The sequence below is a fragment of the Dendrobium catenatum genome, unplaced genomic scaffold, assembly GCF_001605985.2.
Source record: "Dendrobium catenatum unplaced genomic scaffold, ASM160598v2 fragScaff_scaffold_1220, whole genome shotgun sequence".
NCBI classification, from domain to species: domain Eukaryota; kingdom Viridiplantae; phylum Streptophyta; class Magnoliopsida; order Asparagales; family Orchidaceae; genus Dendrobium; species Dendrobium catenatum.
Window position 1 is genome coordinate 6,316,105 of NW_021319682.1, and position 23,634 is coordinate 6,339,738.

At 35.7% G+C, this 23,634-nt stretch overlaps 1 protein-coding gene across 2 annotated transcripts in view; it reads left to right on the forward strand.

Moving 5' to 3' along the window:
- The window catches only part of LOC110099596 (ubiquinone biosynthesis O-methyltransferase, mitochondrial), an 86,066-nt gene that overhangs the window by 11,650 nt on the left and 50,782 nt on the right, over positions 1-23,634 (forward strand). For both annotated transcript variants that reach the window (XM_028699217.1, XM_028699216.1), the window contains exons 2-4: positions 9,463-9,552; positions 12,163-12,241; positions 13,420-13,497. In XM_028699217.1, the coding sequence (XP_028555050.1) occupies positions 9,463-9,552; positions 12,163-12,241; positions 13,420-13,497 (247 nt within the window). The remainder of the gene's footprint in view (positions 1-9,462; positions 9,553-12,162; positions 12,242-13,419; positions 13,498-23,634) is intronic.

Below are 23,634 nucleotides of genomic sequence, written 5' to 3' on the forward strand. Positions count from 1 at the left end.
ATTGATGTGTTGGAGCTTATGAGAGGTATGTAATTGCATGGTAGAGAACTGTTGGCATTACGAGCATCTTCTTGATAGCTCTTTGGCATCCTTTCGAAGGTTCAGCTAGAAGTAACCCTGTCGAGCATTCAGTGTTGAGTGTTATTCCTTTTGAATGACTCCTACAATTGTATGAATATATTTCCTTAAGCATCTTCTCCTTCTTGCCATGTATTATGCATCACAAGTTGAGGGTGGTTGCTGATCTCCTAAAGAATTTGCTCACGATCATGATGCATTGCTTAGATTTGATTTTAAATTGCCCCGGGTCTGTGAACTTGGTAGTTACTTTTTCTATCGTCATTAACTCTAGATATGAATCTATCCAACTAGCCGGGCATTCCACGTATAGGTGCACGACTTCATCCTCGTGAATGGAAGGTTGCGAGATCTTTAGGGCAGGTTGCCCATTTGGGTTTCCCTGCTTTGATAGTAGAGGCAAGTTGATTCGATTTTCTAGGAATATATGTTATTTTGAAATACTCAAACTTGCTGATATCCGCCTTCGCCTTGAAGAGAAACTTCTATAGTGTTTGATCGCATATCGCATTCTCTCCGTTTATGTGGCTTTCTATTAGCTATGAGTTCGAGTAGGTGACTAGCTGTGTAGCGCACATCCCACTAGTAAATTACAATCCTACAATTAGAGCTTGATACTTGAGTCGGCTTTTACGCATGGTGCTACGTAAGTGAACATGACGTTCCAGTAATGTGATGAACGATAGGATTATTATTCCCATGAAAATTACCTACTACGTTTGACTTGCTAAATACTGATATTTCAATCACTAAAATTTATCTTTCAACCGAATTAAATTTGATGAAAAAAAGAAAAGTTATGTATAATACTCAAATATGAAATGCATTATAAATTTATGATCTATCTAATGAAGTTGTGTGACGTAGATTGGTCTACTTAATTTGATTGTGGATTAGAGCATCAATGATTTCGCCTTTGTCGAGTTCGTTGGAATCTCAATAAATGAACAGTCAACCTTGGTTAATCACTTCTTTATTCCATGCTAAATATCTCTTTTAACAAACCCAAAATTCTTGAAATACATGTCTGTTTTTTTCCAGAAATTTTTTTAGTACTTCTCTTTTTTTTTCCACTATGCTTTTGTCAAGGTCATAGCTCAAACTAATTTTTAACTATGTGAGTGACCAATCAACACATAAATGATGTTCGAAGTAGCATGAAACAACTTTATTTATTCAATTTGATCTTAAGACCTAATCTACGTTACACATGCTTCATCAGATTTAATCATAAATTCAAAATAAAAAAAATTACATAAATATCATTAAAGGTGTAGCATTGTGGTGCTGGTATAATTTTTTTCCTTCATCTAACTTACTCATGATGATTTTCTGCATCAATTGACAAATTAACTCCACTTTTCATACAAACACAGACCATGAATGATGACAAATTTTAACTTAACAATACTTGGCTTGATTATTGCTGACTTTGAACTCGATGTTGGCAGCTTGAGTGACTATTATTCTTGGAGGGCTTTTCAGTATAATACCTACTTTTACTGAATGTTCACCTGAGGTTCTATCCACGTTAAACATATGGGCTTAATTCTGGTCACTTGTCGCTTCTTTCTTAACATCATAGTTGTTGAAGTTTACAAGAAAGTCTGTGAGTGTTTGGACTTTGATGGTTTTTGTAGAGTGTAGGTGATCTAGAACTTCCTTAGTTCTATTGACAACTTGATCAATCTTTTGGATTAGTTCGAGTTGGCAAGTGCATCCTTGAGATAGAGTGTTGGCTGTAGTTGGATGGGCTTTGAAGTGCAGTTGCAATCACCCGGAAGAGTTTATGAGTTCCCATACGAATTTCCTCATGATAGGATACTCTGCTCGGTGCCTCCCAAGGTCTTGCTGACATAATAAATTGACTATTATTTTTATCTGTTCTTCACATGAGTATTGAGCTGATAGTGTCTTTATCGACTCAATGGTATAACAATTGTTCCTCTCTTAGTCTTGGGCTTTGAAATAGTGGCGGGAAGGAGAGATGAACCTGAGTTGTTGAAAGGTGGTTTTACACTCCTCTCCCTAGGTGAGCCTCACACTCCTCAAAATCTTAAAGAAAGCAAGCACCTTTTGCCGGACTTGGAGATGAATCAATTGAACCTGGCGACTTGCACAATGAGTTGCTGCACGTCTTTCTTTTTTTTTTTGCAACGACGTCACTAGGATCGCCTTGCTTTATAAGGATTTACTTTAATGCTCTTCGGTGCTAGGAGGAACCCAAGGAAATTTCCTAAACCCGCTTCAAAAGTACATTTCAAGGGGATTAATTTGCATATTGTACCTTTTTAATTGAGCAAAATTCTCCTTCAGGTCCAAGACATGCTGGTCTAGTAACTTGCTTTTCACCACTCGCTCATTTACATGCACCTCCACATTTGTTCCTTTCTGCCAGTCCAAAGGACATTACCTTGTAGCAACAGAGACCCTCATATGTGATGAAGGAGGTTTTCTCGTAGCTATTAGGATGCATTTTGATTTGATTAGGGGTGTCAATTTAGGTGGACGGGTTGGGTTCGGGTCGAACCCAACTTAACCTTGGTGTAAACGGGTCAACTCGAACCCAACCCGTTTAAGTAAATGGGTCAGGAAATTAAACTCGGACCCGATCCGCACGGGTTGCCGGGTTGACCCGACCCGACCCGCTGACCCCTTTGATTAGGCAGCACGAAGGCAGGCGAGGTAGTGCCTGAGATACTGCAGTCTGCACGGAGGCCGGCGGGTCGACGTCAACCAGATGGACTAGACATGTGGACTCGACGTCTCCATCTCAAACTGACTTGAGCGACGGGACATTGCATGGCAGACAGAGGATCTGCCAGCACGAGCGGCGGGCTGAGGGCCTGAGGCAGTGCCGGTGCAGACCGCGGAATCGCTGGTCACAGACTAGCGAGCAGTGGATGTGTTGACGCGGACGGCTGGCCAGGCGACGTCCGATCCAATCCCTCCAAGGCTCTGACAAAGAGACGTCCAATCCCTCGGGCCTCGATTCCGGATTACCTCCCAGTCCCACACAGGAAAATTAAAAATGGGTAGACTGCAGAGGCGTAGAGCCAGGTTACCGGGTCAATCCCTGGTCAATTTCTAGTTTTTGGGTTGACCCAGACCCGTCGCGTTTATTAAATGGGTCAAAAGTTGAGACTCGAACCTGACCCGTTTGTTAAACGGGTCGACCGTAACCCTGATTTTTTGGGTCGGGTTCGGGTCGGGTTGTTGGATCGTGTCAATTATTGACACCCCTAGATTTGATGATAGCCTAAAGGAAATTCATTACTGAGAATCTAACTATTCATCTTTAGGGCATGCCGACAAGTTGATTCTAGGGAGAGAGTGTTCATCTTTGGGGCATGCTGAGTTCAAATTTGTAAAATCGATGCACGTTCTACACTTACCATTCTTCACCATTTCTCATATAGATCATGACAATATTGGAGATCTAGTCAAGGTACTGCACCTCTTTGATGATTTTGGTTTCTAGCAACTTGCGATTCTCTTGTTTTATTAGTTCGAGGTCTTCCTTATTTTTTATTTGATGGGCTGAGCTTCATTCCTCATGATTATCATGATTAGCCGGTGGCATATAACTTCTATATCAATGCTTGACATCTCTGTTGTTGCCCATGCAAAAGCATCGAGGTTGTTAGAGGGCTTGGACCAACTCACCTCAATGTGTCGGGCTAAATGCTAAAGCTTATTTTTCTAGGGTCCTCTTTTGGCTAACTTCTATCACTTATATCTCCTTCATTGCTTCATTGGTCTCTTTGGCTGATCCTCACTCTACCTTCAGTTGCAGTACTTCCTACGATGAAGTTGCCACTTTCCCCACAACTTTTAGGTAGCATGCCCGTGATTGAAGGAGGTTGCCCTCCGCTGTGATCTCCCAACCTCCTGTCGAGAACTTGACCACCACTTGATAAGTTGAGATGATAGCTTTGAAAGTGTTTAGGAGAGGTCACCAAAAAATTTCATTTTAGGTTGTCGGTTCATCCATGATGATGAAATCAGCTATTGCAGTGTATTTGGTACTCGTCCTCGCCTAAGGTCATAGGCAGGGCGATCATTCCATCAGTTTCCCTGCGTTTGCTTGAGAAAGCCATAAAAAGGACCTTAGAGTACATTGAGAGGCAAGCAAGATTACTTGTAAAACATATTTAAATATAATGTTGACAAAACTCCTTGTGTAAATGAGAATACTGTTGATCTAGTTGTTGATAACTATGTGACGAATGCCATATCATCATTTTAGGGATTTTTGCTTGTCAGTCTGTCCATCTGTTTGAAAGTGATAGGGGATACCTCAACTATTGGCATCGATGATGTGGTAGCTAAGTTAACCTCTCCCATGTGAGGTCTTTTGGAGGTTGCATATGCTGATCACTCAGCTTTGTCTCCACCTATGATGATTGGTACTGCCTTGACAATGTGAATGTGCGGGAAGTTAAGGTTTTGCTCCCTCGATTTTTCATGGGAGCTTTCCTTGGACGGCTGCCTAGGTTAGGGAGGACAAACTCTTTTAACTTTCATGCTTTTATAAATTCTTCCTCCAATCCATAGTGGTGTATGCATTCCTCGGCTCGAGCTGGTGATCACTATGGAAAGCATAGTACTTGAAGGTATCTCTAGTGTCGGCGCTCACCTTCATGGGCGTCGGGCACTTGAGTTACTCCTTATTTTGAATGGAGTCAATGAGTTTGGCCTTTGATATAAACAAAAGAGTTATAGCAAAGTATTGGTGAGTATAGGTCATACCTTCTTCATGGTGGTTTGAGTGAGCCGCAGTGCTTCCTCTATTTGCAGTGGGGGTGGCTCTGCAATCCTGAGCGGCCTAACCTGTAGGGGCATTTTTGACTGCCTGTGATGGCATTGAATTTGCAGTAAGTGCAGTCTCCTGTCGGCTATGTGGCTTCTTAACATTGTTGTCGTGTTGGCCACCTTGATGTAGATGAACTAATTTATAACAATGCTAGATATTTATATCCTTCTAAACAATATATTTTTGTTATGAGATTGTTCATAATTGTCATCATGGACAAAACAAACTGAATGTTTTAACTTCCTAAGGATGAGCATATTCCTTGACAATTAATTAGAAACACATGTTAGCGATCTTATCATATATAAACCCCGAGTAATACACATCTTTATAATAAATGCTTAAAAATGATATGATTAATTAAATATCATGATACTAATTCAATTTTTTGTTAGATTTAAATGAGAATTTGACTCCAAATAAGAAACAATGGAGAAAAATGATTCATGTAGTTGATTCCATGTAGTGAGATAAATGATTGATGTTTTTGTGGTTGTTGAATCTCATTCCTCCATGCATATGACCATTAAGTCCTCCAAAAAATCCTCAAGACATTTAAAAGCTCCATTATATTAAAATTGTATGTTATACTTTATAAATCTCCAATTACATGAATGCTCAATTTTAAATCCTCTAAAAATTATAATATATATAAATTGTATCAATATGAACATCTTCAATGCGTGATCAATTAATCAAATACAACATAAAATCAAACCAAATATTCATCAATTCAACGCCAAAAGTATACATATATAGAAATATCCAATTTCTCATCTATTGATTTATTTAATTCAGTAATAAAACTACCATTGCTAAGAAGTTAAACTCCTACTCACAAAAGATCCCTATCGAGACCAGGCCTAGAAAATTAAAACCTATGCTGACACCTCGTTATCAAACACCACCCATTAGACCTCAAAGAAGATCACAAAATTCTGACAAGTGGGGGTGAGCTAAAAATTAAGAGTTTATTTCAATGAAGTATGCGCATGGTTTTAAAAATTGTTTTCTACCGATAAGACATTTGAGGATCCAAATCCAATACACCTAATTAATTCACCAATGCATAAATAAAATTCAATTACTATAATATCTCATTCCTGAATTACATTATTATTGAATAAGTTATCTTCTAATGATGTACCTGAAACATAATCCTAGAAATTCTCCTCAAGATAATATACAACTTATAACCTGAAAATCATAGGATATGTGTGAGTTCGCAAGAAATAAATTTAGTAGATGAAATCTACTGATTAAAATAAAAATGACAAAGCATGCAGCTATAATATAATCAGTTAGAGAGGTATGGTATATAATATAATAGATGTGTAATATGTCATCAAGTTATGAGGTTAGCATAAGATTGCATAACTGAATAAATATCACATTTTTTAAGATAATATATGTGTGTGATGTTCATGCTCATTTATATGAAAATAGTAATCTATACATTCTATGTAGACATCTTCACATGCACTGCATGAGGTATAATCACACATATCCATATCTCACTCATTACTCATTTATCATTTTCTATTTCTATTTATATTTATCTATAGTTGATTTCATTATGTTACCTTGAAATTGGGAGGTAAGCACCAACCCACAGAAATAGAACCATTTCCAAAGTTTGTTCTCTGTGGGCATGTTGACTCGACTAGTCAAATTCAAAAGAGTTTTACTGTAAAGCATGCATTTATGTATGCAAGCATATATATATATATATATATATATAGTTTTGGGATGAGGGCTTATCTAGAAAGTATATTAAGATAGGGACAGTGATAATATGAAAAGCACTAGAAGAAGAAGAAATTAGTGAATCTTTGTTCCTTGTTTCTTGGCATCATCTCATATGACCTTATCGAAGCCACTAAATTCACCAAGGCTATTGAATACATGACTGAAAGTCCTCCCTCGCTCTTGGTCTCTTGTGGCGTGCCTGATGAGTCGACAATGAACAACGCCTTTGTTTTGGCTTGATCACCTCCTATGCAATCTGCTTTGAGCATCTCAAATTGCTTGGTACTTGTCATAGTTCTCAACGGAAGTGTTACTGACTGCTCTTTATTTTTGCAAACTATATCTATTATTTTTTTATATTAATTTTAAATTTATTAAAAGCATAAGTCTAATGTTTATAAAATAGAAGATTATGATTGTGAGGGTTGAGCTATGAAGTCTGTTTTTTAGGAGAAGGATATGTGGTTGTTGTGTTAGTGTAATTTGGCTTATATAAGGATTGAAAGGTAGATATAGGTTTCATACTTTCATGACAAACTTTAGTAGAAACACTAAGGAGAATTGATGTAGGATTAGCATGTGAGTTTGCATTATGAAATAAAACACAAGTTGAATTTAAAATTAATCATGGGGATGCGTATAGCAAGCTTCAAAACAAGTAAGAAAGGCAATCCACAAATAGCAATTAATCATAACCAAAGTTCTAGAATTCAAGAAGGTTAAATCAAATCAATAACATAGATTAGTTAGTACAAGAACCATGCACTCCATGATTTATTAAGCAAGTAGATTTAAATTAACATGAAAATAGGGATGCAACAGAGAATTGGACTTCAAAGATATTTACTTAAGTGAATGAAGTAAGAGTAGAAATATTTAGCTATTTGCGTCGCAGAGAAGCTTCCTTCAGACGTGGAGTGGTCTCGGCCGGTTGATCTTCAAAGGGTTGCTCCGTAGTGCCTTCTTGGTGTCTTGCTTTAAAGTAGAGAAGAATAGATGCTTGCCGAAATCTAGAAGAAGTAGGGAGGCCATGGTTTTTTTGCTATTTGGGGAAGATTAGGAATGGTGTGAGGTTAATTAGAGTGGTGGGACTTAGGGGAATGGGAGAGAGTGGGATTGGAAAATAGAAAAGTAGTTTTGGAAAAGAGAAAAGTTAAAGTAAACTTTGCAATTAATAGGTCAACTTCCCATTATTTAACATGAAGAGTTCCAAGAGTGGGCCAACCCTAGGGAAAGGGAAGGGGTTGTGGCTTTTCCAATTCCCAACTAATTTTGAAAATGAAAAGAAGGAGAGGAGTAACTTCTGAATTCAGAATTCTAAAAGAGACAAGTGGGGTCCAATTGGAATCCAAAAGGCCAAAATTTAAGATTTGGAAATTTTGGATTGTGGACTTGATGAGGAGGTGGTGGTGGTGGGCTTGCTGTGGGCGGTGGAAGGGGAAGGGGTGGTTGGCCGAGAGAGGGAAGGGGAGAGGGGCTGATCGGTGATTAGGGAGGAAGAAGAAGGGGGGGGGGTAGGGAAAGAAATACAAAGGGAAAACCAAGAGCTCACCTTAATGGGCTGTTCGGTACTTCTTTTGCCTTCTTGTAAGGCTTAACTACTCCACAATTACTCTCACACATGTGAAGATGGCTGAAATCAAAATTCATTCAAAAATAATCATCATTACCTTACAAGAGGGAAAGAGAGCCATATATATAGGCTCCACCACATGACAAGACAAAAAGACACAAATGCCCTTGGGCTTACAACATAACATTAAGGACAAGTTCACAAACTAAATTAAATCACATACAACACTAATATAACGTCTCAGTCATGGCCATCGATCTATGGCCCCTTCTATGATAAACCTTCAATGCATTGATTTTCCCATCAAGAATCTTGTGAAGGGATAATGAAAATTGTAGGTTAGAGTCAGGGAAGAAAAGTTTTTGAAATAGTAGAAAATGAATAAAGTGTGACTTCTTTGTTTATAAGGATTTACAAAAGATTTGTAGGAATTTTGGTGCAACCGCTAAAATCATCATCATCGTGATAAGCGTTATATCAACTATTTATTGTTGGTTTTATGAATACTTTTCATTCATTTTTATTGAATGCTGTAAAAGGAGATGAATTCTATTATGCACCATTTCGAGCCAAATTATTTTTGCTCTACCTGTTTTCCACTACCAATCATAGTTGGGGCTGCCCATGCTTAATTCCTTAAAAATAGTGGCATCATCTTCTAAACGACATTAGTCCATTCATGCAGAGTTTCTTTGGAATTTCACAGCACAGAAAAAAATATTATGAGATGGAACAAAAGCAAATGGGAATGAGAAGTACGTCTTGCAGTTTGATTTGATAAGATAAAATCATTATTACTCTTTTCTGTTGCCAGAGTTACTTTGCTCACAAAGAACGCATGATTTGCAATAACACTTCTCAAGCCCTCTCTTTGGTCAGTGCCAACCAAGAAAAGGAGAAGGCAAAATAAAGCAATAGTTGAGTAGTTTCTTGTGCAAGCTTGGAAGATAATTATTGAACCAAATTCTATCTTTTGTTTTATTCTTTGAGCACATTTGTAGACTGACCTGCCTGAGCTTTATCTTAAGTGGTATGGGGGAACTACGGAACAAGCTTTCTTAGCAGTTGCTAAGTTTTAAATCAATTGAGGCTACAAATCTACTTGTTTTGTAATTTCTCAAAGTACTTGTTAGGATGCAGTGGCTTTGTGTGTAGTGCCAAATATTGTTTGCTAGACATAATTATGATTCTATAGGTCTATTTCTAATAATTAATGGTTGTGATCTCCTTAATATGGTGAATGCAGGTGGGACTTTGATGGGCCATTCAAACCATTACACTTGATGAATCCTACTCGAGTGTCTTTTATTCGGTCTGCTCTCTGTCGACATTTCAGGTCTGCTAAAATTACAAATTTCTTATGAGGATTGTGATAGATGTTCCGAATGAAGCAACTATGCTGGATCATTTCGTTGTGTTATTGAGAGAACTTGTATTTTGCTATCATTCTAAGTGAATTGCTAAACGCCTCTGTCCCTCTATTCTTTGTTCTTTCTTTCAGTGAGTATATAACATACCAAACTATGGTTCCTTAAAATTTGGCACCACATTTATAAATTGCCTAGCTTTATCATGCTTCTTGTTTGCTATGCTGCAAATGTTATGTATTATGTTTTACTTGTTATCTAATAGATTTTTTTTGCTTTTATCGACGTTTTAATAAAACTGAAGTTAGAGAGGCTTAAAAAAAATGAAGTGTGAAAAAGTTGTTGGGCCTGATGCTATTCCAATTGAGGTGTTGAAATGTTTAGGAGATAAAGGAATTTCTTTGCTTATGAAACTTTTTAATATTATTTTTAAGACAAAAGATGCCAGATGAGAGGAGGAGTGTGTTGGTTCATATTTTTAAGAATAAAGGTGATGCATAAGAGAGTGAATTATAAATGAATTAAGTTAATGTGTCATGCATTAAAACTATGAGAGAGAGTTATTGAGCATAGGTTATGGCGTGATACTAATGTTTCTCAAATTCATTTTGGATTCATGCCGAGGTCTACAATGAAAGCTATTCATTTATTGAGAAGCTTGATGGAGATGTATAGAGTAAATGAGGAGGATTTTCATATGATACTTATTAATTTAGATAAAACATATGATAAAGTTTCAAGAGAAATGCTCTAGAAAGTTTTAGAAAAGAAATGAGTTAATAATGTTTATATTCAAGTCATTAAGAATATGTATGCAGTTGATATTTGATCAAGTATTTTACTATTTAAGTTGGATTACATCAAGGACCAGCTTTAAGTTCATATCTTTTCTGCTTTAGTCATGGATGTTCTTACTAGACATTTGCAAGAGAATGTACCATAGTGTATGCTTTTTCCTAATGATATTCTTCTTGTTTATAAGACTAGAGAGGGAGTGAAGGAAAACTTGAATTATGGAGGTCAACCTTAGAGTTAAAGTTTTTGTTTGAGTGGATCTAAAACAGAAACTTGAATTATGGAGGTCAACCTTGGAGTTAAAGTTTTTGTTTGAGTGGATCTAAAACTGAATACATAGAGTATAATTTTAGTAGTAATAGATATAGTTGGGGATTGTGACTTTGAGCGATCAAGTCATTAAAAAGAATACATGTTTTAGATTTCTCGGGTCTATTGCTTAAAGTGATAATGAAATAGATGGGGATGTTATTAGTAGAATTCAAGTTGGATAGTTGAAGTGGAGGAATGCATTGGGCCTATTGCGTGATAGAAAAGTACCCCTCAAACTTAATGGAAAATTCTATAACATGGTGGTGAGACCTGCAATGCTTTATGGGTTTAAAAAAAAAAGTAAAATTAAGCGAAGTTTTGTAGAGATGGTGATGCTCAAGTGGATGAATAGCTTTACTTTTAGAGACTATGCGAAACGAGTATATACGTGAAAAGGTTGGAGTAGTTTCCTTTGTAGTTAAGATTAGAGAGAGTCGCCTTATATGGTTTGGTCACATAAAACGTCAGTCTTCTGATGACTTGGTTAGGAGAGTAGATAAGATTTAACCTATTTTATGATAGGTAGAGGTAGACCTAAAAAGACTTGGTTAGAAAGTATTAGAAATTACATTTTTATTAGATTTAATTGAGAATTTGACTCCTAACAATACACAATGGAGGATAATGATTAATGTTGCCGACCCCATGTAGTTGGATAAATGCCTTATGTTGTTGTTTTATATAATCTAGTCTAACTCTACAACTCTCTAGAACTCTGACATACTTATGATCCATTCACATTGTTTTCACTTGACTCATTGTATTTGTTCGAAACTGCTTAATCTATTTTCACCTTTTGCTCGATGATTTTGACACTTTAGCTTCTCTAGATTTTCATTCTCACTCCTTTTTTCTAATTGTAACCATTGTTCACTTTAGTGTAGCTTTTGGAAAATTTTGATAGTCCTTAGTTGCTCAAAACTGAGGTCCATAACATGCATGCTATAAACAAAGTTTTTCCTTAGTCTGTTGTCCCGTGTTTTTACTTAAAAGAACCATAGACCACTCCTTGTTGGTGTGAATTTTATGTATTGGAAAAGTTGTATAATCACAACAGAACTTCAATCTTTTAAAGTTCTAGACATTGTCATATGATAGCTTTACAGCCATACTATGCAAGAACAAACTTTTTTTTAGCATCTTTCATGATTACACTTCCCATTATTAAACGAATCTGCTTCACTCTTCGCTAATTTTCAAAATGATTCATTCATGAGCTGTCCGGGAAAATCTCTCTCATTCTTTTCCTTAAATGATTATTTGTATGCATCATGATTATAAGCATAACATTTATATATAATTTTAATTCAAGAGCACAGTTTTAATTTTTGAGATAACTTTTCCTAGACTTTGTGCTGCTTGTACTTTTAAGTGCTTCTTTATGCTTAACTTTGAAACTAGCATGTCTCTAAATATGAATGCTTTTATCAATTTCACCATTTCTCACTAACATTTCTGGAATTTCTTCTCAGAAAAGATCCATTTAGTATTAGGCCTTTTGAAGGATTAAAAATAATAGATGTTGGATGTGGAGGCGGCATTCTATCTGAGGTATGCTTCTGTACAAATAATTTATAATCATGAAGCATTTTTGAATTATATTATTTTAGATGAAAATTCTTGCTCCCTTTTATTTGAGTTGCTACTTGAAACCTTTTAAATCTTTTCCAAGCTATTTGTGGTGGATGTTGGCATCTATGCTAATGAAAATAAATTAATTTTGTCCTTTTTATGCTTCAGCGGACAGAGAGGCCTTTCCCTGTACTATTTTAGTGATCCCTGTACTATTTTAGTGATCCCTGGCTAATACGTTTGTGATAGTCTTATTTTTCTCTAAATAGAAATCCTACCAAATGTCGTTAGACTTATCCAAAACAGTTGAGTTTGCTTGGGGCACAATACACAAAAGCAGTTACGTACTAAGAATACTGTTGTGTGGGACTCAAATCATCATCTTTTGTATGCTTTGTTCTGAGTGATTTCGACCGCTGTCATATTCCCATGATGCAAAGGCTTAAAATATGCACACCTCAGCATTTATTAAAGACTATGTCAAGATGAATTTTGAGGGACGATTTGTTGTGAAGCGTACAACAAAAGGTCTTCCTTTGATCTTCATCTAACATTGCTAAAATGTTTTTACAATTTAATCATTAACTACTTGATGCATAATGAAATTTCAGCATCTGTTTTTTTTTTATCAGATATTATGGAGATTTCATCATTTAGGGCTGTGCTTGTTGTTAAACGATTGATGTAAATTTGTAGGTTTCCTCTTAACCCTTTCCATTTGCATCCATGAAAAATTTCTCCTTTTTCTCATATTAAAAATTCCTCATATTCTAGACATTTTGAGTTTAAGCCCATGTGTAATTTGTTAAGCCTTCTTGTACATCTTAGTATGGAAGTTGTACAAGGATGTACACAAGTGCATTTGCAATTAAAAGTGGTAAAAAATAGTTGCATTTTACTTATTTATCTGAGGTGTCTTTTGGCAACTGAAAAATTTTATTTCCTCTGTATTTTGTTTTTGCTAAGATTCATAGTCTCCGCTAAGGAACTGAATCTTTTCTTTTGCTTTCATATATTAATTCAAAGTGAGTTCATAAGTTGTTTGATCATTTTAAAGTGCAGCCATGTAGTCATATATATATTTGTGTTTTGCACGTATTGATATTGAACTTTTCATTGATTTATATATATATATATATATATATATCATTTTACAGTCCCTTGCTAGGATGGGTGCTTGTGTAACCGGCATAGATGTTGTGGACAAAAATATCAATATCGCTCAAATCCATGCGGTATGACTATTTCTAGATGAAATTTTTTGAGTCATTGTATGGTTATGTCATTTCACGCATGCTCTCTTAAGCACATTTTTGTGGTCAAAATTAACTGATTGTTGTTTCGGATGTTAGATGAAAATAAATATTTCATAGTCATACTGGTTATATATTTGGATACTTTTATTTTATTTATGCTTTATTAGCCTTTTTATTGGCTAAATTTGGGTATTATGAACTTATGTTAAATTTTTCAATGGCAACAATGTTTACAAATGTTATGTTATTTTTATTTTTATATCCTTGTCTTTTTTTATTTGTTTCTCTCAAAGTTGTGATTTGTTACTTTGATCGTTGGGTTATGTTTGCTGGGTTGGTGTTGAGATTCCCCTATAATATTCACATGTCGTTAAGGTGAACTGATAATTGTCACGAAGTTATACCCACTACTGTTGTGGGTGCTATACTTTTCATTCATTTCAGTGATTCTTGCTATATTTATGTAACGAAAGTTGAATGAATGACATGAAATAAATAATCTTGGGATTGACCGACCTTTAAATTCCTTTTAAGGAACTTTTTTGGGTGAATTATATGCAAATCCTTGTGCTTTATTGCACATTGAGGTGCTTTTCGACCGTGAGATTAGGCACAAGCTTCAAGGTGTTTTGAGAGATAAGCCTCGTAATCAAAATAGTTTGTAGGTGATGGTTGTAGGGGCAGTGGATAAATAAGTAATTAAGGCTTAAAAAAAACCTAATTATGTTATTTTTATTAGTGAATATCTAAATAATTTAGGAAACTCACCTAAGACATGTATTCATATTATTGCATTTCACCATGTTAACACTCCCCAATAAATTTGATCATATATGTTAGTTAGCTTTTGGTATTTAATCTCGATAAGATAGAGAAATCTAAATTTTTGTTAAAATATCAACCACTTATTTTTGAATTATAGGCATGAGGAGTGACAATCTTCTTAAAGGGCATGACACACAAATGAAATGACAATCCACCTCAATATATTTGGTTCTTTTGTGGAACATATAATTATTCTAATTTAAATGTGATTAGCATAATATAGAACCCTAGGTGATTACACGGCATTTAACAAGCAGCATGAACAAAAGCTCTATATTCAACATCAAACCTAGATTAGGCCATAGTAGTTCATTTCATACTTTTTCAGGTGATCGATTTCCTTCCAATAAAAATGCAAAATCTTAATGTTGACTTCATGTCTTCAACTAAGCCAGCATAATAGACATGAATGCTTCCACATTTATGTGCACAATCTTCAACTTTAACAATTGCTTGACATAAGTCATATCCAAGCTATACAGCCTGCTTCACACACTTTAGATGGTTTGTTAGGACAATCAACTCTAATTTTAGGCTAGGCCAATGTTTTACTTTTCTACTACTTGTGTGCCGGGTTTTTGGTAGTTTTCACTGCTTGCTGGTTGCAATTGTTTGATTAATGTGATGTGCTAATTTTATTATGCATATGTGAATTGATGTGATGGACGGTAGATTACTCTTAGGTTAGAAACAATATGGATGCTCATAAAATTTTTTGTATGTGGCCATGCTCATGTATGTCTAAAATCAAGGGGGTTAAATTAAATTTAAGTCGACAAATTTTTTGTAGAAGCTAAATATGCTAAGTTCCTCTTGAAATTAAAAGAGCATGGCCAAGCGCGACTGTAATTTCAAATTTGAGCATATATATAACAACTTCACATTGTTAATGATTTTAATTACAATTGCCTTGGATAACCGTGCAGGTTGTTTTAAGTCAACTCTTTTAAATTTTCTATATGTATTTTAATGTAATTGAGTTATGAAAGTTGTTCTTTTAATTGGGGATGTTAACCATCCAACTTGAAATCCAAAGAGAATGGAAACATCCCTTAGAAGAAAATTTTCTTTTATTTGGAGATTCAAGTTAGGATGATTTAAAAATCGAATGGGAAAAGAAATACCCATTCGGGGAGTTCTTTTTATTTGGATAACTGGACCCGACGAATCCAAGGAGCTCGTAGACGGAAAGAACACGAAGAGTGAAGACATAGAGAACATCTCACTCTTAAAATCACTTGTGCCATTTCTATGATTAGAATCTAGATTGTTGTCAGTGGTACCCGACCACTTTTAATTTCTGTAGATCCTGGGTTGTTATTAAGTGACACTTGCCACGTAGACTTTACATTTAAATAATGATTTATTGATTTCTTACATTGCTTGTGCCTTAGAAATTATATACTTTTCTTGGTTTCTTTCTTGCATGTCGCTTTTGATTTAGCTTAGAACTTCTCACAGGTTTGTGAGGGTATGCTAAAATTTTTTTTATTCAAATTAAATTAAAAATATTAGGCTCATATAGAAATTTATATATTTTAGGAAGTAAGTCTGGGAATGACTTGAGAGTTCGCATTAATTCATGTTAAACATTCTCTTCCTTTTTAGTCATCTCTCTGCTTGCGGATTCTGACAGACTACCTGTCCTATTAAGGTATAGTTCTGTCAAGAGGATGTTCTGCAATCTTTAGTGAAAAATATATTTTTAAGCTTTTTTAAAACTATTTCATATCATTTTGCATACAAAGGTCAATTAGCATGCATTATATTATAAACCAACTATACAGTAAAATTTTATATGCATTTCAAAGCATAATCACCAAACATAAGTCAATGGGTCAATTAAGACATTCTCTAGATGTTGGCCCCAATTCCTTCAAAACTTAAACAATGTCCCATCCATCTTTCATAAAAGATTGGACTCATGATTTTGAAGTGCTAGGTGATTAGCTGGCTCCCCAATCTAGGTCGAGATAAGTTTATATTTGCATTGCATTAGTAAGGTTCATGCCACTGTTGTTTTGTGCTCAAATTAGACTTAGGATCCAGGACAGACTCAAAATCATAAGTCCTTACCTTCGGGAATATAATTCAAACTTTCTAATAAAATGACAACTCAAATTAAAATTTCTGTTCAAATCAAAATTTAAAGCACCACAACAGAAAGGCAGAGTCATTTTTGAATTGTTTCAGAATCCCAATGTGTCTCCTACTTCTCCATTGACCTCTAGAAATAAGTGCTCAAAATTTGATCTAATAAATATTTCAATTCCAACCACACTTCTTTTGATATCACTCCTTAAGAATTCAAAAAAATAAATTTATATTGTTATTTTAATTGAGAGTATTCGTAGGAAACTTAAGTCTTATACGATGTAATTAACTACGAGGGCTTGTGCTCATAGGAGATTTAAAGACCCTAGATCAATTTTCAAAGTCAATTAGTTCTCTTTTGGAAATATTAAAATCAATGATGATCATTATCGTCATATTCGAACCATCGATATCGTTTTCTTTCTTTGGGAAGATACATCATTTATTATTATGACTTTGAATATGAAATTACTGATACTTCATCTAGATTATCATAGCCAAATACTCGACCGAATATCATTTTGACCATTCGGGGTCATATGTTGTCTGAATTTGACTATGATAATCAGGATGAACTCATAGTTTTGTTATCTAAACCCAGTAAGGAATAATATTTTCGCCTCCCGAGACGATACATCGTTCATAATGATGCGTTGGACTTCAAAATTGAAATTAAAGCAGTCAAAATTTCATAAAAAAAATCAATTCCAATTTGCTTTGCACCCTTTTCAAAGCATTGAAAAGCTTTTGTTTTTTCAAAAACAACCACCCATTTGTGCTGTGCATTGATATTTTTTTTCACGAAGCGGATCTCATTAGAATATTTTTTTTTGTTTTTGCTAATAAAATAATTAAGCAAGCTATAAAAATCACCACCTTAATAATTTTGAGCTTTTAAATCTTGCTTCCATGAACATGTCAAGAAATTGAAAAAATAAAATAAAATTCAAGCTCTAGCATGTAAGATTAATTTATGTGCTAGCTTTGTGTAGTGTCTTTCCAATAGGTGATAGGTTAGGCTCTATTGCTTCAACGTAGTTGTTAACCTCAGAATAACAAAACAAAACAAAAAAATCTCGCGTACAAACCTTATACCCGTCGGATCCTCGAATCATGCCGCGAATCCCGCTGAATCGGCGCCGCTCCAATCATTCCTCCGCGATCCTTGCGCGAAACTTGCGACGACGGCCTCGATTTCGCTCCTTCTCGCATCGTTAAATACCGACTCAAAGGGATCATTCGGCTGCTGCTTCCACTCGACCGAACCCCGTCGCTCTTCCTCTCTCCTCCGATTTCCTCAACCTCCCGATCTCCTCCCAAATCCCGTCGCCTTCTCCCTACAGCCGAGCCCCTCACTCCAGCAGCCCGTCAATCCTCCTGTCCAGAGCTGCCGAAACCTCCATTTCCCTACAACCGAGCTCCTCTTGCCGACCGGCTCTCACCCGCCTCCCTCCTTCCTGTTTCGATCGGAAGCTATGACATTATGAACGGAGACAAGAACGGGAGCTCGCGTGTAGTGAAGTTAACCTCCTCCCCTTCGCATGCTTCTCGGCCAAATCCCGTGCCTAACAACCCTTATGGGCATTTTCTTTATGTTATTTTTATTTTTGTTTATTATTATTATTAATTATTATTATTTTTAATTATTAATTAATGATAATGATAATTATTTATAATTAGTTATTTAATTATGATTTAATAGGACACAATGGAGAAAAAGGATTCATGTAGCCGACCCCACGTAGTGGGATAAAGGCTTGATGTTGTTGTTGTAGTTATTTAATTATGATTAATTATCTTGATTATAGTTAATTAAAATTAATGTGTAATTAGTTTTAATTAATTAAAATAAATTATTTTAATTATAATTAATTAAATAATGATATTTGTTTATGATTAATTATTTAATCATAACTAATTATCTTTCATTTTAATTAATTATTATTAATTATAATTAATTTTAATTAATCAAAATTAATTATTTTAATTATAATTAACTACTAGTTATGATAAATAGTTATAATTAATTACTAAATAATAGTTAATTATCAACGTGGCGGGTAGGCGGCCTCTTGGTTTTTCCCCTTAACGGGGGAGACGCCGGGAGGCTGCCGAAATTTTGTCTGAAATAAGACAAGGACTTGGAAGAATTTGGGGACTTGTGGACTTGATTCAATCCATCTAAATGAACTTGAACGCAATTAAATTCAATTCTAAATGAATATGAACTTGGACTCGCAAGGTTGGACTCAAAACTTGTGGACATCAAACTTGAACGAGACATGGACCCAAGAGAACTTAATTGAACTCAAACCTAAATGAATCATAATTTAAGCATAACTCAATGAACATGAACTTGGTTTGGACCAAGTGAGGACTTAGACTTGCCATATGAATGAACATGGAGGACTCATGTAAGACTTGAGTTGGACTCAAGCTGAATTGAACTCATTCTTGAACTTGCAAATGACATTGAGCTCAAACTTAAACTCAAGAGAACTTGGCATTGAATAATAAAATGAACTTGAAATTCACTTAAACTTGAATATGGCATAGCAAATTATGTTTGGACTTTGATTTGAATATGGTTTGAACTCAAAGGATCACAAGGAACTTGAGTAAGTAAATTCTAAGTCATCCTATGGCATGTACTCCAATGAATACCAAATGGATAAATAAGGGATCCATGTATTCCAACTTAGCATATTTATGCTTCTATCTCAATCAAGTATGTGGATAATTTGGAGTTATTGCAATGACATGCTTACATTCAACAATACAATATCTTCAATGAGTGATAAGAGATTGTTATTTCATTTGAGAGGTAAATGTAATTCAATGCTTAGAATGATGCTTGTAATTTGGCAAGATGTTAAAGTCAATCATGCAAGCAAGGATCATGAAGAGAATACAATGACATGGTTGTAATTAACAATACAATCATTATGAAGGTTAAGAAGTGACCATCCCAAATGGAAGGGAATTGTTAATGACCAATGATATCGACATTCAACATACATGTTATAGTCCCTCCTATAAGCATGATCTCATTTCTAATTGACGAAAGAATGTGAAGAATATGATGTGACTACAAAGTCATGATGGAAATATAATGACATGCCAGAGGCCAACGATACAAAGTTTTCATTCACTATCAAGAGATTAACATATAAACTTGATGAAATGTGTACAAATGAATGCAATAGAATCTTCATCATCAACAACAATTCAACATACAAGAATGAAGTATATACAATCTTGCAAATTATAAAGTTGAAATTGGACATCAGTTTGTACAATAATCATGCAAGAAGATACAACACTCTAACAATCAACATCAAAATACAAATAAGCACGCTGGTCTCATACAATCAAGGGTTAAAGATCTGCAATCCATACAAATCATCTATGAATACGAATGTATATACAACATCCACCCCTGGGTAGATGCATAAAGACTACAGTAAATGCAGTATCCTGTAGTCAACTTCAGTCTAAGGATGAATATATTTATCTCCAACAATAATGGCTGTATTATAAAGACCAAAATCACAGCAGAATGCATAAAAAATACAAGTTCTTATGAGCTTCTGTAACCCAAACAGGAGACTCGTTAGTGCACTACGATCCACCTACAGAAAGCAACAAATAGTGCACGACAGTCTACCTATACGAAGCAGCAAATAATTAAAATCAGAAGCTGCAACGATGTGCCACCGGATCCGTAACATCTATACAAGCGGACAGAAGGTGTCTACAAGACTACAATGCTACGCCACCGGATCTGCAACATTCGTATAAGCAGACAGAAGGCGTTTACGAATACTTTCAAAATACCCCCACACAAGTGCACCGTAGTTTGTATACACATAGGTACACTAAAAAGGGTAAAAACAATTATAAAACCCGCATGGGCCCCAGCGAGCGTGTTATTGGTACACACATGACGTCTAGGGATGCTGCGCGGGCTGACAAGTGAATTCAACTTCGAACCCGATCCTTCTATACGGATCAATAGGAGTCGACAGGGTTCGAACCTTTAAATAAATATATGGCCGTGGCGACCAGAATGTTTGTTTTAATACATTCATATTAGGTCTTCAAAGCCTAAAATCAAGAGAATTCACTAATAAGGGCATAAAGCCTGCGAAACCTGATCCTCTATCGAACAATACATAGAGTCGACAAGGTTCAATCCAGAAAATGGAAATGCTCCCCAAACACTCCGATGATGGCCGTGTTGAATGCAGATCTCAACCGGAGGGGTTCACAAATACTTTCAAATGCCTCCAAAAATTCCATTCCAAACATCCAAAAAAAATCTCAAAAGTCCAAAAATGTTTAAAATTGAAATAAATCCATTAAAAACTTAAAGCAAAATCCATCCACCCTCCGCAACAGTTAGCCGGGGCGGACAAATTAAAGTTTACTTCAGCTCACAAGAGCTAAATGCCTAGTCGAAAATTTCTCTCTCGTGATCGGGAGGGATAATTAACTATAGGGGCTTGCGCCTATAGGAAACCAGAACTCAGATCATAAAGTCCTCACAAAATGAGGGCGAAATCTCTGGGTAGTGTCTTATCTACAAACCCATCTGCCTTCCAAAATTTACCCCGGAACCTATCAGTTAAAACTCCCTCGCCGAATAAGAAAAGACGGCGGGGAGGCCGGGGCCGAATTTTCGGAGCCCACAGTAGTCTTGGATCCCTATGTTTGAATTCCATTTGTTATTTCAAAAAAATTCATGATTAGATTCTAATATATATAAATATCTTTCATACTACCTGTTCTGTCAATGAAGTTTATAGGATGAAAATTTTGAGTTGCGGAGCTATGTGTCCTAAGGAGTTTTTGGTTCTCATGCTTGTTGTGATAACACCATGAATGAATTGATGGAATACACATCAACAATATCAAGCCTTTGTCCCACTACGTGGGGTCGGCTACGTAAATCCTTTTTCTCCATTGTCATCTTAAAAGTCAAACTCTCGTTTAAATCTAATAAGAAAATATCATTTCTAATATTCTCTAACCAAGTCATTTTAGGTCTACCTCTACCTTTCTTAACATAAATCAAATTTAATATCTCTACTTTCCTAACCGAGTCATCGAAAGGCTGCGTTTTTATGTGACCAAACCATCTAAGGCTACTATCTTTAATCTTATCTTCCACTAGAGCTACACCAACCTTTTCACGAATATGCTCATTTTATATCCTATCTCTAAGAGTAAAGACACTTATCCACCAAAGCATCCTCATCTCTATAACACTTAACTTAATATTATGCTTCTCTTTTAATGGCCAACATTCAACACCATAAAGCATTGCAGGTCTCACCACCATCTTATAGAATTTTTGATGTAGGACTAAAACTTTTTAAATGTATGCGATACGAAATTGCACGATTTATTGAATTAAGCAAGTAAGATTAAAACTGTTAGCAATCAAAACGACAAAATAAAATAATAGAGGGGTGCCTACGTTTAGGCTAAGCCATTTGCCAAACACTTGGAAAATCAAAACAAGTTAGAAATTCAACAATCATGCTAAGTAAATAGCTTTCAACAAAAATTCCTAATCTAACAATAAGATTAGAAGCATGGAAAGTCCACTCAATCCTACGTTTACTAGATTTTGGGCAATAGCGAAACAAAACCCTATGTTTACTAGCTTAGGCAAAGATGAAGCTCGGCTCCTTGTGAATCGTCATCACCTACAAGATTTGAGGATTAGGAAGGTAATTAAAAAGGGGAAGAAGTTCACCCTTATCAAAACCCAGAAGCAAGTCGGCGAGATGTTGAAGAAGTTTGACGTAGCTCCCTTTGAAGGTTCAACTGGAGAGGAAGAAGCTGTTCTCTCAAAACTTGATATGCTGAAGGCGATGGTTGCTACTTCCTTGAAGGTTCCTATGGAGAGAGGAACTCATCTTGCAAATTCCAAAGGGAATGAGGGGGAGAGATGGCCGGCCATAGGTGGGGAACCACACGTTGGCATTAGGGTTAGGCTAGAGGAGGAGAATAATCAAAATCTGAAGTTTGAATTTCAGATTTGGGTGTGGAGGATTTAGGGGTTAGGAATTTGAAATTATTCCGAAGAGAAAAGGAGAATTAAAGGCAAGAAGAGAGGGGATTGGGAGTAAGATAAAGGGCGGAATTAAACACCTTCTAAATAAGTGAAATCCTCATAAGGCAAAAGGCTTCAATCAAATCTAATTTAAATTTGATTATGATTTGAATTGAGGGTCAATTAGAAAACTTTCCATAAATAGATTTAATAATTTAGGAAAGATTTTAAATTTCAAATTAGGTGGATTTGAATTCAAAATGTCCTAATTATGTCAATCTAGAATAGATAATGGAACTCAAGAGGGGAAAGGAGGCTAGGGCCGGCGGTTTCTTGGGAGGGAGGAGTTTAATGAGGTCTTTAATGCTTACTTAAATTATTGAATTAATTTGAAAAGAAATATCTCTTCCCATCTTAATTTATAATTTAAATATGAAGGAATTTAGTTGGTTTCCTAAAATAGAATTTCATAAATTAGGCAACTATTCCAAATTCAAATAAATTTGAATTTATTCATAAATAGAGTTACCAAAATAATAAAATCTAATTAAGGAAAGGCGTGGTGGCACGTAGGGAGGGGGAAGAAGCCAAGGTGGCCGAAGGTGGGTGGGTTTGGCCATGGGAAGGGGATGGGGTGGGCAGCCCAGGCTGCGGGGGCTAGTGGGGCTTGATGGCTGACGGCTTAGGGGTCTGGGAGAACCCTTGGCCGGTGGCTATGGGATGAAGAAAGGGTGACAACGAGATAAAGACGAAGAACCACGAACTTGGCCATTTCCAAGGTTGGTGGGTGATCCAAATTTCCCCTCCTAGGGATATCTCTCTCTCTCTCGAAGCACTCTCAAGATCACCAAAGAACCCAAGCAATAGCATAAGTATTTATCATTCAATCATTAACTTTTAAAGAGAAACATAGGGGCTATAAATAGCCTCATATATAAGATAAGAAAGACGACAATGCCCTTAGGGCTTATATATGCTCCCCTTTAAGTAAGAGGCAAAAACGGGGAAAACAACTACAACATTAATAAATAGAGACAAATAACATAATTAAACAAATACATTAAATAACTCAAAAATACATCGACTTGATCATGGCCTTAGATCGATGGCCACGCCTCTGATACACTTTCCAT